We start from the raw sequence: 17,244 nt of genomic DNA, 5'->3' as shown, positions 1-17,244 counted from the left end.
ATATATATATATATATATATATATATATATATATATTGCATTTTATTATTTTCTCATATAAAAAAAAACTATTGAATAAAAATATAAGTATGTAGGTGATTGTGATTATTTGAAATAATAAGGCATGTCAAAATTAAGAGCGGAGTAAATTAGTGCATCATACATTTTATTATCTTTATCGTGTCTCTGTAAAATCATGTGACAGATGAGCAGGTCAGAGCCACATCATTTGCTGAAAGAAATGTACTTTTCTCCAATTTGCTTTGCCAGCCAAGGTTGTCAAACTCTGACAGCTGGCACAGATCAGGACAGTGTGCTGCATTACAGCCATGCACTGGTTACTGTGGAGCTGCATTAGGAAAGACATGAAAAACAAAAACATTTCTGGCTAATTTTATTACAATACAGGAATAGGCCACATAATGTGCAACAGTAATTATGTTTAGCACAGTGATGAATGAGGAACACCGACCATGGTCTGCTGGTTTAAAAAATCGGCATTAGCCTATGCTACTTAGGGCCAGAACATTTCACATTTTATGGTCTTGATGGGGCAGCGCAACTGAAATATTCATTTGTTTTTTAATTGTGCGTGGGTTTTTTTTTTCTCAGCCACAAAGACAATAAACATGTTCCCTGAGTGTTGCAAATCAGAAATGTGTTTTTCTTCTACCGAGTTAAAATTTGAAAAGCGCTTGTCCAAACAGTGGGGTGGAGCTCCTGTCCTCGCCGACAAAATAACAACTTCAAATGTTGTCCCCTCTTTTCAACTAATGGGCTTATTTCTGCATCGTCAGTCATTCCTTCCTTGGGGAATATGTAGTCACAGTATAAAAAGCTTTTCTGCTGTGCACATTACAACCTCTCAATATGGAGGGCTCTTAGAAATTAATGCTTGCCTGTGCTCAGAAACAAGCTCTTATTAGATTGTTGTATATAAAGGAGTTTTTACCAGTTTGTTCTTTTATAGAAATATTAAGTAGGATTTCATTTAGCAAAATATGGTAACATTTCACACATTACCAAAAAAACACATTGGTGTTTATTTTTCTTATATTTGAGTTGGTGGGAAAAACAATTATTTTAAAAGAAAAGAAACTCACAGGCATCCGGAATGGTTTCCTTTTATTATAACTAAAACAAAATGAGGTTCTTGTTTGTTGACTAAGTGCTTTGAGCTTTTTTTCTTGTCATTTTTACATTTCGAGAAAGCTTTAGTCATTTTTCCTCTCTAGTTTCCTCAAAATCGTCAACTTTTCAACATTATTTGCCGGCCATCCTTGTCCATAAAATTCAAAAACTTCCCTTTGGCACAAAAATATGTCTGCTGTGCATTTCTATACACTGTCCAGAAATCTTTCTTTGGCTTCGCTGAAAAAAAAAAAAAAGAGAGATTAGTTTCTCCAGGAGACCTTGTCCCACAGCCCTGAGACATAGCTGTTTGATTTCCTTCATCGTTTTTTCTTTTTTTTACTCAGGGGAGAAGGACTTTGGCTGTATTTTCATTTGGGGGAGAGACCCCTGTGTGCTCCTCTTTACTTTCTTGTATTCTCTTAATTTCATTACGTTCGCTGTGACCTCAATTAGCAACGAGTTGGGTCCAAGCAGTGACATTCTGCTCAGCAGAACAGAATGCTCAGACTTTGCAAAGAAAGGTGGCAGCAACCTGTAACAGGTTTTCTAAAACAATTTAGCATCTTTTGAAGTCTGAAATCATATCTAATCGGGTTCTTCTTCAAAATAAAAGAAATAAACGTGTAATTTACTAAACAACTTCCCACTTTACATCATGTAAAGACAGAAAAGTGGCTCATGTGCATCGTTTGGGGCAAGAAATACTTAGACCAAAATATGACTTTATATTAGTTTATTGCTAGCAGTGCTCTAACAACAGCCATGCAGAAACAAAGCATGACTTAGAGACAAAAGCAAACATTTATATTCTCCCTAATATTCCACTTTTAGCCAGTAGTGCATTAGAGAAAAAGAATCCCACCCTTTCAACCCTTCATGCTTTCAAAACTCAGGCAGCACAGAGGCATGGGGAGTCAATATGTCAGCGTTTATGGATGCCCTGCAGAGCTGCACAGGGCTGTCAGTCCCCCATTCATGCTCTAATGGCCCCCTGAGGTGCTCGTCTCTCGGGGCTGAAAGGGGCCGGGAGGCCCAGTGGACGCCCTGTTGTTGAAGGTGAGCGTGCGCTCTCATGGACGCGCTGCGCCGTCATCCATATGACAAGAGCAATAAAAGAGCATCGCTCTCCCTTTTTTCTGTCTACTCTGCTTTCTTTCAAACACCCCCAACCTCAAACAGAGAGAAGAGGCCTAATTGTTTGTTGTGAGAGCCAAAGATTATATAGCCTCCCATCTTTCTTCCTCCCTTGCCTTTTCCTCTCTTTTTCAAGCCCGTGATTTTTTTGTGTGTGTGTGATTCTGTCAGAGAGACAAGCGAAGAAAAGTGTTGGAATTTTCCTGAGGAATGTGGACACATGAGAGCCCAAGATTCCCACTCTGGCTGTCAGACTTTACACGTTTACTCTAAAAACTGATTTCTCAGGTGGATGAAACTTGCTTGAAACGTGTGTACATTTTCATCCAAAACTTGCATGTTTTCAAACATTTAAAATAAATGGATCTTAGCAGGAGTTCCCTTTGCCCTCAGCCACCTGTTATAAAACCGTCATTGACATGAGCATGAGATAAAACTGAAACCAAGGACAACTGTCCATAGAGGTGAGTGGAAAATGATTTTATTTTAGATAGACGGTGGAGTTGTAACATACGGGAGCACATCGCACCCAGATTCAATTTCAGTTAAATGTCAAATTATGATTGGGAGAAGGTCAAAGGCATCAAGCTTTTACCCAGACTAAGTAAACTCAATATTTTAATCTAATATTTCTAAATAAGCTCAAACTGAGCTGACTCTGTGATGACTTTTGGAGTTTTCATGATTCTTTTGTTCTCTTGTGTGGAGATATCCACAGGAAAAGATTATTCCAAAACAATCTTTCCTTAAACCCTTCCACTTATCGCTGTCGTCTATCTTGTTTTCACACAAGGGTCCTATCTCATACATCCCTTGGTAAATGCCTTGAATCGCATTCCTCCTTTAAATTGGCAACCCCTTCAGGATGAACAGGCAAGTGCGTTGAACAGAGATGCCGCACCATTCTCAGAAAAATGCAAATTGAGAAGTTGTTAGTTATTTGATGTTCCTGCACGCCCCCCTCCCAACTAAGCTACATCCCTTCAACTCCAGTGTTGGTGGTTGAATCGCATGCTGTCCTGGGGACAGGCAGGGCTGTTTATATGCAGGCCTGAAGCACAGAAGACAGCGCAGAGACAGATGCATGTCAGAGATAGCAGATCCCATCTGAAGCAGATGCCTCTTATCGCGGGCCTGTTTGCATAATTAGGCCTTTTGATATTCACCCCCTCTGACTGACAAAAAGTATAATTGCAGGCATCAAGTACGACAAAAGGTAGGCACAAAATAAACAAGTCAACACAAACAGGGAGAAAAGACATGGTGTTATTTTTGTCCTGTGGGAAAAAAAGAGGGAGGAAAAAACAGCATTTTTAACCAAATCTGCTGTCAGTCACAGTCAACTGGTGTGACTCGGTACTCAGAAGCCGGTCCTGTGAATGCCTGCAAAACACAGAGCGTGAGGCCCGATTGTAATTATGCTGGAACTAATATGCTTTTCAAAATGAGCCATTATGAGCTAATGCTGCACTGCCAAAGCCCTGTCTGTTTTTGTCCCTCTGTCTTGGAGAGTTTGCAAAGGTATGGCTGATATTGAGGCCATGTGTTGTGATATCAGAGAAAGGCTATGAGGAGGGATGCCACTTTACCTCAGGCTTTGGCTGCACAGGTGAGGCTGAGATGAGTGATTCAGGGCACCCACACTGCTAAAAAAAAAAAAAAACTTCTTTGTCACTTTTAAACTAGTTTTTCTTTTTTGCATTGTAAAGACTTATTATTCATTGATTTATTAAAAGAATGTCATTATTTTACATATTCTTTTATAATACAGATTAGAATTTGGAGATTTTAGTTTTCAACGTTGGTTTTTTAAAAAGGAAAAACAATTAACTTGTAACTAGTTGTACTAGTTACTAGTTGAAGTAAACATTTTATCATCCTTTGACCACCCCAGTAAAGATTTGCAAATATCCATGGACTAAAAAAATGCATATTTTATGGCATTAGTCAGCCTAAAGTCTCACACTAAAATAAAACACAATTTAAAATTTGATTTGTTCAGGGGGGGGGAAACACAGAGCTCTACATATTTTTTATTAATTGTATAATCAGCACCTTGCACCTTTTCTACATATTTCCTACATAATACATCTTTTGCAAACAGGGCAGTGTATACCATTTTGTGACTGGTTAGCCATTTCTATGTGCATTTTAATTTTTTTTTCTTTTTTTGGATCGTACTGCCTGATGATGACCAAGTTTTATTTTTGTGGCAGAGAGTAACATCCAATATTTAAAGCTCTCTGACATTTTAAAAGGTTTAAGATGCTATAACAAGGGTCTCTGAATCTTTGAAAGACTAACACAAGTCCCACAGCCTGAGAGGCCTCCTCCATACCAAACAGTTGACATCAGGTGTTTTTCCACATTGCATTGTATGTTTTAGAACAAATCCACAGTCATGTTTGTGATGGAGACTCGTTACTGTAAGAACCCACTCTTTGCTGTACGCCTCCAAGAGTGATCCTCCTAATTGTGCATTGTGACAACATAACTCAGTTCCTCCGCCAGTCTGGTAGCTAAATAAACTGACTTCTGTCACAGTATACCCCAGGGAAGGACATGGGATGTTAAATATAGATTTTTTTTTTATCTGGTTCCATTTATTACAAAGGCCTTTTCAGGCTACCAACAATTTAATGTGTTTTTGTTAAAAACATTGGATATCTCCTCAAAGGAAATTACAAATTATTTCCAATAAGTTTTGCATAAAATCATGCTCTTGCAGGGAAAGGCTAATATTTTTGAGGTCTCTTCACTTTATCAGGGGTGCCAGCAAATTTGTCTGCATCTTTATGTCACTGCCTTTATGTTTATTGGTGTTGTTACCCATCATAAACTTGTAACCTAACAGATCGCTTAGTAATTTGCCACTTTAAGTGGACAGCTGTCCGTTTAATTGGCATTAGCTCACAAGCATGGGGAGAGAGGTGAGGAAGAGGATTCTAAGGGCTTGAAGGGAGGTGATGGTAAGGATAGCAGGCTTCACGCAATGCACATGATGACTGGTTTTGAAGAAAAAAAAATGTGATGAGGATCCCATCTGCTTGAGGTCTGTCTGAAAGGTCAGGAGAGGAGCATCAGGGGCAAGAAAAGCCTTTAAACCTCACAGCAACCTTCAAACTATTAACTAGCAGTTCAAGTCTTTCAAGAGGACAAGCTGTGTTTTATCCGAAAGGTCTGTTGAGAATTAAAGCATCATTAAAGCACAGTCACAGCAGGGTGAAGTGATCTAATGTGCTTCCTCACATCTCCAGAGTTCATTTGGAGTATCCAACACTTTCACGGCAATTAAAAACGGTTAACTAAATGTTTTTGTTGGTCCAGCGTGAACATTTAGATTTCTTTTCCCCAGTGTGCATTTTATGGTTTGTTTCTTCATGCTCTCACAGATCACCTTAAAAAAATAGGCAGTGCGGCATAAAGATCTAAAACGCATATATCCGTTTCATAAAATGTTTCTTGTACCCGTATTTCGTATTTTTATAGAAAATTTGATGAAGCATGTCTTGTCTTAAAATGGCTATGATTCTTTATAAATATGTGGCACTTGGTTAAACCTGGAGAGGCAGAGTGATCTGTGCTGGGTGTGTTTAGGGCATTGTGATTCTGAGCAGGCGCGTTGTTTTCCAAAATTTTAATGCCCAAAGGAAATGAAGCAGAGAAAGAAAAGCTTATCACATCTGGAATATATTTCAAACTAACTGTAAAAGGTTGTGAAACATCTCCAGAAGCTAAACAAAGTTCTTCTTAGTCTTTCTCTGTTTTCTATTTTTGTTTTTGTTTTGTTTTCTGCCCCAGTTGGCTGATTAAATCTGTATGACTCACCTCTGCCTCCTGGTCTCTGCATTTGGGTCCTCAAAANGCTATTTTTTTTTAGTATTTTAATGGCTATTTCACCTGATGAAACTATGTTAAATCCATCAATCAAGCATGAATTTGTACAAAATACAATTTCAGAATATGCTACTATGATACCGTGAATGATGTGGTTCCCCATCCTGGATGTCAATCAATCAAAATAAGGAAGCTGCCCTTGTCCTTTCAATATGCAGTGCATAAGCAAAAAAAAAAAAAACTGTCATTACTTTACTAAAATTAATTAGTCACAATCATAAGAAAATGGCAAAGATGCTAAGAAATCAGGCTTAGGATATGTTTAAGTCTGGTTTATACTCAAACAAAGATTTCTAGAGGCCTGAAGGTCCTACCATCATAGTATTCAAGATAGAGATGGACTCAGTATAACTAAAAAAATTGTGCAAAAACAGTGTTTAAAACAAAAACATAAAAAAATACACTAGCAGGACACAGTAACCTTTAGGAAAAACCTGAGCGAGCTACTGAGGTATAGATTTAAACACTTTTTAAGAAAACGTGACCGTGCCCCTTTAACCTCAAAACAAAATAAAACACCTTGTGAAGATGGTTTGAGAAGCTTAAAATAGATCACTATGCTCATTCAAACAAAACCATCTAGACTAATAGAAAAGAATATATTGAAGAATATGTAGTGTAATGCGGACTCGGGGCATTTAGGTTTCACTAACCCCACAATTCTTTCCAGGCCTAATCAGGCTTTTACCTTGACAATAAACCTGATTCATTCCTATTCATGATGGCCACAATTCTAAATCACTATTAAGGTAAAACCTTGGAGGGCCCCTGGAGCAGGGTACGTGGCACTAATCATGCCCACTGGATGCTGAATAATGAGATTCTAATTGGACAATAACTAATGAGACAGGACATGAGTGGTTTACCGATATCTCATGAACCTTTGAATGGAAATTAAAGCAGTTGTATTATGCAAAGGTCTAATCAGAGTTTACTGTTGTGCTGTTAAAGAATTGACCTGAACAGTCCTGCAGGGTGCTATTTTATCTATTTATTTAGCCCCTATTTTGCATAAAACAACCCAAAAGGGGTTATCCTCACTGGTGCCTCTGTCTCAGATTGTTTTTAGAAATGACGCATAAAGCAGCCATGTGTCAGGATATGTTCTGTCCTTTGCTCAGTAAATTTAAGCGGCATACAGATGAGATCAAGTCTTGTCCCATTTGGCCTCAAACAAAGTGATCCATTCTCCCTCACTCATCAACAGCAGCACTGTTGACCCTGCGCTTCTGGTTCATGTATAACAACAGATGGGTAGGCTCCACTGGCTTATGAAAAAGCTGCAATACAAACCATAGTCTACTGAGGTTTGTCAGTCACAATGCAGTTGAAGTCACAGGTTGAAATACACTGTATATAAAGAAACATATTTCCTTACTGATTGAAACTAAACCAAATTGAATGCTTTCTGTTTTAGATCTTTTGAGTGTATCTAAGAAAGTTTTATCTCAGAAATACCAGAGTAATAATAGGGGGATTCTTTTGAATCTTAATTTTTTTTTTTTGCTTTTTCACATTTAGCTGTTTTCAAAACGTACAACAGTATTGAACAGAATTTTTTTCTATGGCTTCTGCTGACATTATGTCTAGCGTCTCAAGTTTCTCACCGAAATTTTGACTCATTCCTTTGGACAAAATTGCTGTACCTAAAACAAGATTATAGACTCTCTAATTTATTCATATTGTAAAAGTGGCTTTAACAATGGCCACTCTGAGACATTGGGTTTTTATATCCTGAAGCCAATTTTTTTACTAGTTTCATGGTTACTTAGAGACATTATCCATTTGTTTGACTTAGTTTTGTTCAAATCCTACTGATGTCTTGAAGCACAACAGAACAGGTTTCAAAATTAAGGTCATTGTCTTTAAGTACATCTAGAAATTGTCATCTTTCTTTAATTAATAACTCCTCTTTCTCTGAGCCATTTAGTCCATATTGGCAGGAATGGTTTCAGTGGTTAAGTTAAGAATGTTACAAAGCCGTGGCACCATCATCATATGGGCTTTCTTAAACTGACTGGATGCATAGGTCTTGTGATGTGTGTAAACTCATAAATCTGAGAAAAGAAATGTAAACATATCCTAAATTATTTCAATCTCTTATTATTTTGGCATAGAGAATAGAAGGATAGAATAGATTAATCCTTTATCCTCCCACAGTGAGGAAATGTTGGTGATTCAGCAACAAATAATACTATTACAACAAGATAAAATACTTTACAATTATTAAAAATGGCATACTGTTCGTGCAACTGAATAGGATAAGTTAAAAATGTATGTATAGTTGTGCATAAAAACGAAAAAAAAAATGCTATACATTAAGATTTACAAAATGGTAGCAAATACAAAAAATAAATAATCCCAACTCGCTGAACATGAAATATGCTATGAGTGTCGTCACGGCATCTCTGTGGCTTTAAATTTTAATATTATGTTAACTGCAAACTTTGTTGAGCAGTACAATAACGTTTGGGAAACCATTAGCAACAAAGGAAAAAACAAAGAAAAGATATGATATGAGGAGAGGACTTTGGCGTCTCGCTCAGAACCCCTCTGAGCATGTGACTCTGACCCCGACGTCTCCCCATGGGGGACATAGAGGTGACTTTGCAAAGTGATCCGCAGACTGCTGTGCTGCTCTTGAGTGTCGTTATGGCGAGTTACAGAGCAAATGGATACTTGCATCCTCATGAAAACCAACAAAGGGATATGTGCTGTATGTACATATTCAACTTTGTATGTTCAAGGGTCTTCTACGGCCCAAGCCAGCTTCTGCTCCAAGAATCAATCTTTATTAAAAAGGATAAGACTGAAGAATTGATTTAATGAATGCGGCCTCATGTCCTGCAGCCACATGTAATCCGCAAGGAATCGTCGAGCACCAGCTCAGGGGGACAAAAAATGTTCGCAGAAGACTAGTGGAGTGGCCAGTAATGACAGTCTCCATATAATCCTATAATTCCTTGTTTAATTAAACTCTGTAGCTGGCCTTGAGACTCTGCCAGCTCTGTTGCTCTTTTGTTCTCACAGTTGTTATTTGGAGGCGAGGTTTGAGTGTTCTCTTGTCCACTTATACCGAAACATTTGACTGGAGTGAGCTTCAACAAAGAGCCAGAGTCAGGTGTGCATTTTCTCTGCAACCGGATGGCAAAGGGCCTCTGTCAGAAACCGAAATCTCTTCACGCACCCTTTTCTTTAACATCTTTCTTTATTTTCCCTTCTCCCACACTTTCTGGACTGTGCATGATGCAATCCAACTAGGCCTGGAGCAACTGGCACATCACTCTGCCTTGTCAATGTCTCAATGAGGAAATTATGAAAATAAGAATTTTATGACATGAAATGAAAAGGGCCATGTAGTTTGAATAGACATGCAGAGGAGGTGAAAATGATGCAATTTTCTAAATTCAGTTATAATGGTAATGTGCAATGGTAATGCGTATTTGCTGTCAAAAAATGTCCCTGTCGGCCCGGATTGTACAGCTTTGTGCTGTATCTGTGTTCCTCGAGCAAAAATTCAGCTTAGTTGAATGCAGAAAAAGTAATGTAGAAAATGCTTTAATTCATGCAATGACAGCAGGTGGAAACACATGGGGATGAATGGTTTTGGTGCGATATTGTGCTCTATTTTATGCACTTTGGCTGAGCTGTGTATGAGCAATGTGCCCTGGGCCAATGACAGAGAAAAGCAGGGTAAGGAGCAGCAAGGTGGCCTCTACAGATTAACCCCACTACCCATTGGCAGCCCTCTCCCCCTCAGCTCTCTGCCTTCACAGCCTCTGGGGCCCCTCTTCACGGGCAGGATTGCATATCAGGGCCTCTACTATATTAAATAAATATCCACAGATTAAGATAATATTCTCCCAGTTGTGTATGGAAAGAAAAGTAGCTGTCACTTGAATCCTCTCTGATGCAAGCCCTGCACTCATGAGCGACAAAAGAGGCCTTTTTTAGAATGCAGATAACGCTGTTATTTTCTACAAACAGCTAATGCTCCCAAAGGCCCCATGACTAGATTCTCATTATGTTTCCCCTTCACATCAGGTAACCGCACAGACGATGGCTCGGATGTTGATTCAGAGCCAGATTTGCCACTGAAGAGGAAGCAGAGGCGCAGCCGCACAACCTTCACAGCAGAGCAGCTGGAGGAGCTGGAGAAGGCTTTTGAAAGAACACATTACCCTGATATCTACACCCGGGAGGAGCTGGCTCAGAGGACCAAACTCACAGAAGCTAGAGTACAGGTGAGACCAGTGAGCCGTACTCAATTAAACATTATTCAAAGCTAAAGAAGTTGGTAGAGCTCATAAAGAATGGCCTTTCCATCCCAATGTTCTGAATGGGCTTTGCCTTATTTTAAAAAGGACTTTTGTTTTTTACTTTTGTAGCTTGGTATAATAACTTCTAAAGCCTTTAAAGGACCATTTCCTACAGAAGAATTGAATATTGCAAAACAAAGATATCATCTTTCTTTTTAAACCAAACCTTGTTCCTCTTATTAAATCAAGACAGCACAGTTAATTTTTTTTCTGCATTACCTTACCTTTCTTTGGTTCAGATTACAACCATACTTTTCCATGCATTTCTATTGAGATTAAATGTGATCTACCAACAAAATACCACATTGATAAATGGAAGGAGAATTCATGATTTTCCCTGTTGTCGAACAGGAAAATCAGCCCTTCAGCTACACCTAAGCCCAGCCTATCAGTATAGCTGTGAGACCATGTCTTTGTGGGTTTTGATCTTAATACTCTTTTTTCAGATAATTGATTGAACTGTGGGATAATAATTTATAACCTCTGGTTTCTGCGTTGGGACACTCATAAAAGAAATGGCTTTTTTTATATGAGATTAAAAATTACACATATTATTAAGATAATATTGTACTCTGGATATAAGTGTGTCACTGTAAAGGTGCCAGGTGTCTCAGATTAGAATATTTCCTGTAAAACATTTGACATTACTTTGCTGCTACTTTACTTTTATATATATCTATTTATGTAGCTGGTGAAGATTCTCAGTCATCCAGGTCATTGTCATTCCAAAAAAGTTAAAAAACACAATCCACTGTACTTTGTTTCCAAGTTTGAAGACGTTTCGTTTACCATCCAGGAAGCTTTTTCTATTAAAAATGTCAGAATTAGTGTTGAGTTCAAAGTTTTATTTAGTAGCCCAAAAACTTGTTTTGGCTTACATTTGCATGTTTCATCAGCCCAAACAAGTTTTTTGGCTAAACAAAATCTGTTTATGTTGGTCTATCGCATATCCTAAAAAAATATGTGTTGAAGTTTAGAATTGTGACTTCACAAAATGTTAAAAAAGGCTCAAAGAGGGTGAATGCTTCTACAATGTGCCATAATATATTCATCCATCATGAACACGTTTCCCTTTTTATCATGCTTATTATCCTTAATGTTGAGGAGGTTCGACAGAAATGCTTCCTTATTTCACACCCTAGACTAAGGAGCCCATTCTGACAGCCTGAACTCCCCACAGTTGTGTGCAAGATGGAAGGAAGATGTGTACAGTAGAGTTACAGCAGCAGCTGTGCTTCCAAAGATGGGAAGGGAGAAAAAAGTAGAAGAGGAGCGAAAGAGAATGCATTCCTGATGGATTTCTCATTTCGGCCTTTGGCCAGGATCTCATCCCATCACTTTCAAGCTTGCCGCTGCTTGTAAAACCCTCAACATATCACACAGAGTTCTTCATCCTCTCTAGGGACCCCTTGCCCCGACAACAACATTAATCAATCATCTGCTAGTAGAAAAAAAAAAGTCTGGGTCACCCCTCTCCTCTTACCCCAGTGGTTCACACTCATTCTAAAACTCCAAACTCCTCACCGCATGCTTAGTGTTCATCACACCACAAACACGCAGCGTTGGTAACTGATTCCACATATGCCACTGTCCATCTTCAAACCCCCCAACATGCACAGATATACACTACTTCTGAATAGGGAAGACATGCAGTTGACTAAGTGATGGAAAACAAATAGTTTCAGCAGAGTTTAGATAAATATTGACTAATATTACTTTAGAAGCTTACATTAATTTTTGCCTTTTATTGACCAGGGCATAAGCAATCCCAATATTGCAAAAGTAGAGCAGAGGGTTTAAATAAATTTTTTTTTATCAGTTTTATGCTTATGCTCATATTTAACATTTTCATAAGTTTATCATTGTTAAACAGAGCTAGCCCATTACCTCAGAAAATTAAACAGACTCTTAGGACCAAGGGAACCATCTCAGCCTCTGAGAGCATAAGGACTGTGACACAAGTCAGGTTTACAAATGGAAATAATATTTTTACAGGTCCATGCAGATCACAAAAACAAAACATGTACTTGAATATTTAAAAATACATGTAAATGTGTGTATTCTGACTGTAAGACCTTTCTGAGAAACCACTTAAAAATGAAATAAAAAAGAAAACTTTTAGATTTTTTTGTCTTTTCCAGATTTGATCTCCATGTATAAATCATGAAATGTTAACATTAGTCACTCAGTTATGCTGAAATTTATGTTTCTAGCTTGCAGTTTAAGCAACAACATTGGTTGCAAAGGTAGTGCATTAAAATCGGTAAAAACAAAACAAAAAAAAGGATGAATTAATAGGAATATTAATTAAACTTTTGGTTGAATTAGCTTAATTTTGGATAAAAAATGAAAGGTCCTCAAATCTAATTTGATTTCTACCCCTATGCATCATTGGGCTCATTCTGTTTAGTCACCATTTAGGACTGTAACACATCACTTACAAGATTTATTTTTTGTATTGATGGATTAGTATTTATGGAAAAGCAAATGAAGAAGTCATCATGAAGAAGTAATAAAGAAGTGCCCAAACACGAGGGCTGGAGAAGAAAGCCGTTGGAGTTACTTCTGTCTCCTTGCTGTTGGATAATAGACTTAAATGATGTCATGTGAAAAGCTGAGGAATTTTGGCGGGGGGGTGTAATTTGTTAATGCTGTTTTCCTCATAATTTAATTCTTTAAGGCTTTGAAAGTTTCAAAAGGTCAATCTAAACTCAATTTTCTGAGAAGGCTAGGGAGAAAAAGGGTACTGGTAGCCAAAATAAATAATACTGAAAGTGGTGCCACAGTCTGCATGTTTTAAGAAACATACGGTTTAAGCACGTTGTTGGAATTTATTTTAAAAGTATCCCAGCCTTAAAATTAACTGTGAATCTTGAATTCACATGTGCACATTCAGCTCCCTACCCCCCACCCCCAATATCGGACAGCTGATAGTGTGAAAGTTTGTCACTGAAATATGAGTTTACATGAGAAGATGTCCACCAGCTGGGCTCCTACGGTGGAGCCCGAATGGCCCTTCATAGGCCAGGAGAAGAGCGACCCTTTGGCCAGAGTGCAAAGCCTCTCTAGCGCAGCTGCAATGACGCATCTTCCAGATGTCATCCAGAAACCAGCCGCAGTGTGAGTCCAAGAGATAAGTTACAGGCGGGGGTCCCACAAACTCACATTTTAACTCAGATTTGTGTGAGCTGTCATGTTTTTTTGGTATCTGTTTGTCTTTTAGGAGGGTGATAATGTGGAAAACAGTTTTTAGGTTGGGAGCAGAGGTAAACCATGAAGCTAACACCTCTGTAAACAAGGTGGTCCCCACGTGGCAGTTAAAGCCTCGTTGTAAATTACAAGCTGAATTTCCCTATGGGTGATGAAAGTTTGGTTTAGCTCTGACTCCAAACATAAACTAATAAACAGAGCTAACAGCCTGGCATCTGCCCTCACCTGCCATTGTATGACCCTCCAAACATCTATCTTGATCAGCCCTGCTTCCTTCTTTGAGTTAACTTCCCTGTGCTCCTTTACCAGCTCAAACCGTGCAATGGTTTTATCATCCTGGCCAACAAATTGTGGGATGTGATCCATATCTCCCAGCAATTAGTTCCAGGCTCTCTCTGTAGAAGGGGACACTGCCAAAGTCCACCTTCTCTGCATCCACTGCAGATGCAGAGCGCCCTGCCACTTTCCTTCTGATAAACCCTCAGTTTTAACAGGGGCAGGAAACAAAGCAGTTTTATGGTGGCCAAGCAATGGATCAGGTGGGAACGCAATAAGAAGGGGAGGGATGTGGAGGCAATAGGCAGTAGGTCGCTGTAAATCAGCTCTTACACATGAAGCAAATTGCATTTGCCTCCTATTTAGGCTGAAGTTTTTAAGAGACAGACGCCTGCATCTCGGCCAGAGCTCATCATCTCAGCATGCTCCTGCCGGCTCACTTTACCAAATCTGTCACATAGGTCCTCTTTCATTACCAATAAAAATCCTCCGTGTAGCTTTTATAGTTAGTTGAATCTAATAAGGCATAAGCACTGCTTTTTATGAAGCATGCAAATCAATTTGTAAAAAGTTTCTTTCTTTATCTGTGACTCACGCTGTTCTGAATGAGATCCTGCAGAAAAGGACTGGAAGTGGCTGTGTGCTAGAATCCTTAGCTGTACATTAAATGTATTTAAATCTTTATGCAGGTAGTTTTAAGCAGGTTAGTGGAAGTGTAAGGTATTCCATGTTAATATTTCCTCCTGGTGGTGCTATCAGTTAAGTTTCAGAGCTGTGAAGGGAATAGTACAGAGTGGTAGCAACTAAACCCAACAGGCAACTGTATTCCCGCCAGTGCGGGTTTACTACTTATAAAGGAATAAATAGGATTTGTGTAGATTGTCGGAAAGAAATTGTTGCAATGCATCACTGTGAATGTTCTAACACTTTCTTATTATTAGAATTTAAATGACTTTGGTACAGTGCTTCTGTACTCCTGATACTTATCAAACTAATCCCACTCTCCTCACAAATTCACACTCCTAGCTACTTTAATTAGCATAGTGCCAGTCTGGAAGGCAAGCAGGGAGGGAATCAGAGGGGAAGAAAGAGGAAAAGGAAAGAGGAGGAGGACATGTGAGGCACGAGAAGAGAAGGAGGGGGTTATATTGCGTGGTATGAGCAGAAGAGGATTTGGTGTGTTGTTGAAGCCAGTTGCATCACCTCTTCTCCTTCTTTATGGGTATGAAGTCAGCAGCACATTTTGTTTTGTCATTATCTGTCGGCTCTTGGTATTCATCAACCGAATGTTGCAAATTGGCTCCTGAAAGGCGTCACATATTCGGGACTTGTCTTTGGTATAAGAATTCATGGAGGATTGTGTAAACAGGCAATTCTCATATGTGAATGATCCTGTTTAAGGGAAACAACGCAGTGGGTTTTCTCTGCAGTGCACTGTTACGCCTTTACATTGTTTGGTTGAGTGTTCGCTATCACTGATCATCCGGGGAAAAAAGATATTTAATCGCTCAGAATCAATTCCTTTGACTAGGACTAAAAAGATTAGGCGAGATGAAGCAATATTGAGCCTATTATGAACCAAGCGCTCAAATTTCATCATTGCACTAAAAATCTCATGATTTATCAGATTCTAGGTTTAAACTTTGCACAAACAGTGCCTTGCAAAAATATTCATTCTTCTTGGATCATAAATGTATTCATCCATTTTGTCCATTTTCAGTGGATGGTTGTGTTCACAAGGCCCCAAATAAACCTTTTTTTGGGTCATATGTATCCCATTGAACACCCTCTTCCCATCCGAATAACCTGATATGTGACAGAGCTCCTACCAATGAAACCTTTGCAATTTTCCAAATGGAAGGGAAACATTTTTAGATTTTAGACATGCATTCTGGTCAAACAAACCTCCAAGGAATTCAGCAGATTTTTAGTAGTGGATATGTTAGATATATCCTTTCCATTCCAGTTCACAGTTATGCACTACTTGGTAAGTCTGTCACATTTCCAAATATAAAGTCACAAAATGATCAGGGATATAAATATTTTAGGGATGCACAGATGCAGCTCAACTCTCCTGTTTCTTTTTGTTCCTCCTTTATTTCTTGACTTTTGATAGACCGCCTGTACCCTTTTGGCTCAACTGGCTTACAACGATCCAGCGATACAAGTCTGTCTAAGAGCACTATATGCTGTGAAAGCTTTTAGTTCATGACATAAGAACGAAATGAAATCCATGTGAATTTCGGCTCCACACTCGTAGGTAAATGGGGGTAACACGGAGGAAGCTCTGCAGCTGTCGGTGCTGCTGCAGAGAATTAAACCGGATTGGAGGAAGTAGAGGAGAATTTCTGTTCCAAGGTGACTTTGTGATCAGGTTCCAGAGCACACAGCCTCAAATCCTCGGCTTCGGGCTGTGTGTCGTAGTCTGTGCAAGAGCTGATGTGTGCAAGTACAAGAAGAATGGGCTGGTAATATATGCATGCTGGTGATAGGGTATGGGCACATGAACAGGCCCACTCGAGCACTTGTTTATCCCTTTCTGTGCTGAGAGTCTGATGACTGTTGGAAAAAGCCACTCAGTCTGTGCCACATGGTTCCCTGTTTCCCCCCATATATTAGACTTGATGCAATGCATGTGCTGTGTGCTTCCTTTTCACCAGAGCTGGCAGAATGTCTGGTTTTATCAAATTAATGTTGCTAATACAAATCTGTTTCAAACTCCAATAAATAAGTTTCATTTTACTGTACATATTTCAAATTGTGTGACAGCTTACATGACATGCAGTGGTTTTGGCTCAGATCATGTCTTTCCCGATTCATACGTATCCAATGTTTTGTAATTCCTTTCTATACAACTCTTTTGTGTGAACCCAATAAGGAAGACTCCTTACTTTGGTCCAAAATCAGACTGTTGTATTATCCCTTCATGGATTCCTTATTTCAACTTTAAATTTGGTACTGTTACTTTTTTGTGCTGTCAGTTTATCTTAATATGTGGACTCAAAAAAAAAACAAAAGAACAAACTTTGCTGTAAACTTATACAGCTACCAAAAAAAAAGGCTAATAACATTTTCTTCCAACTTTATTGCTGACCCTTTCTATATTATTTTCTTTTTTTATAGTTTCTGGTCAACACTTACTTTATTCTTGCATCTATAAATAAATGATAGAAAGAAATGCAATCATTGGTTGTCATCAAAACGACATGAAGTTAGTGCAAAACACTGAAGATGGCTTAACAGCAGTAGGTGCAAAGAACAATTAGACATACTA

General features: G+C 38.7%; 1 protein-coding gene across 3 annotated transcripts in view; it reads left to right on the top strand.

Annotated features, from left to right (window-relative positions):
- Positions 1 to 17,244, top strand: part of pax7 (paired box 7) — a 53,313-nt gene that overhangs the window by 14,455 nt on the left and 21,614 nt on the right. For all 3 annotated transcript variants that reach the window (XM_015379171.1, XM_015379170.1, XM_015379169.1), the window contains one exon: positions 10,210 to 10,409. In XM_015379171.1, coding sequence (XP_015234657.1) covers positions 10,210 to 10,409 — 200 coding nt within the window. The remainder of the gene's footprint in view (positions 1 to 10,209; positions 10,410 to 17,244) is intronic.

The sequence above is a fragment of the Cyprinodon variegatus genome, unplaced genomic scaffold (assembly GCF_000732505.1).
Source record: "Cyprinodon variegatus isolate N-32 unplaced genomic scaffold, C_variegatus-1.0 Scaffold186, whole genome shotgun sequence".
NCBI classification, from domain to species: domain Eukaryota; kingdom Metazoa; phylum Chordata; class Actinopteri; order Cyprinodontiformes; family Cyprinodontidae; genus Cyprinodon; species Cyprinodon variegatus.
Note: the sequence above shows the minus strand (reverse complement) of the source record. Positions and strands in the feature narration are given on the sequence as shown.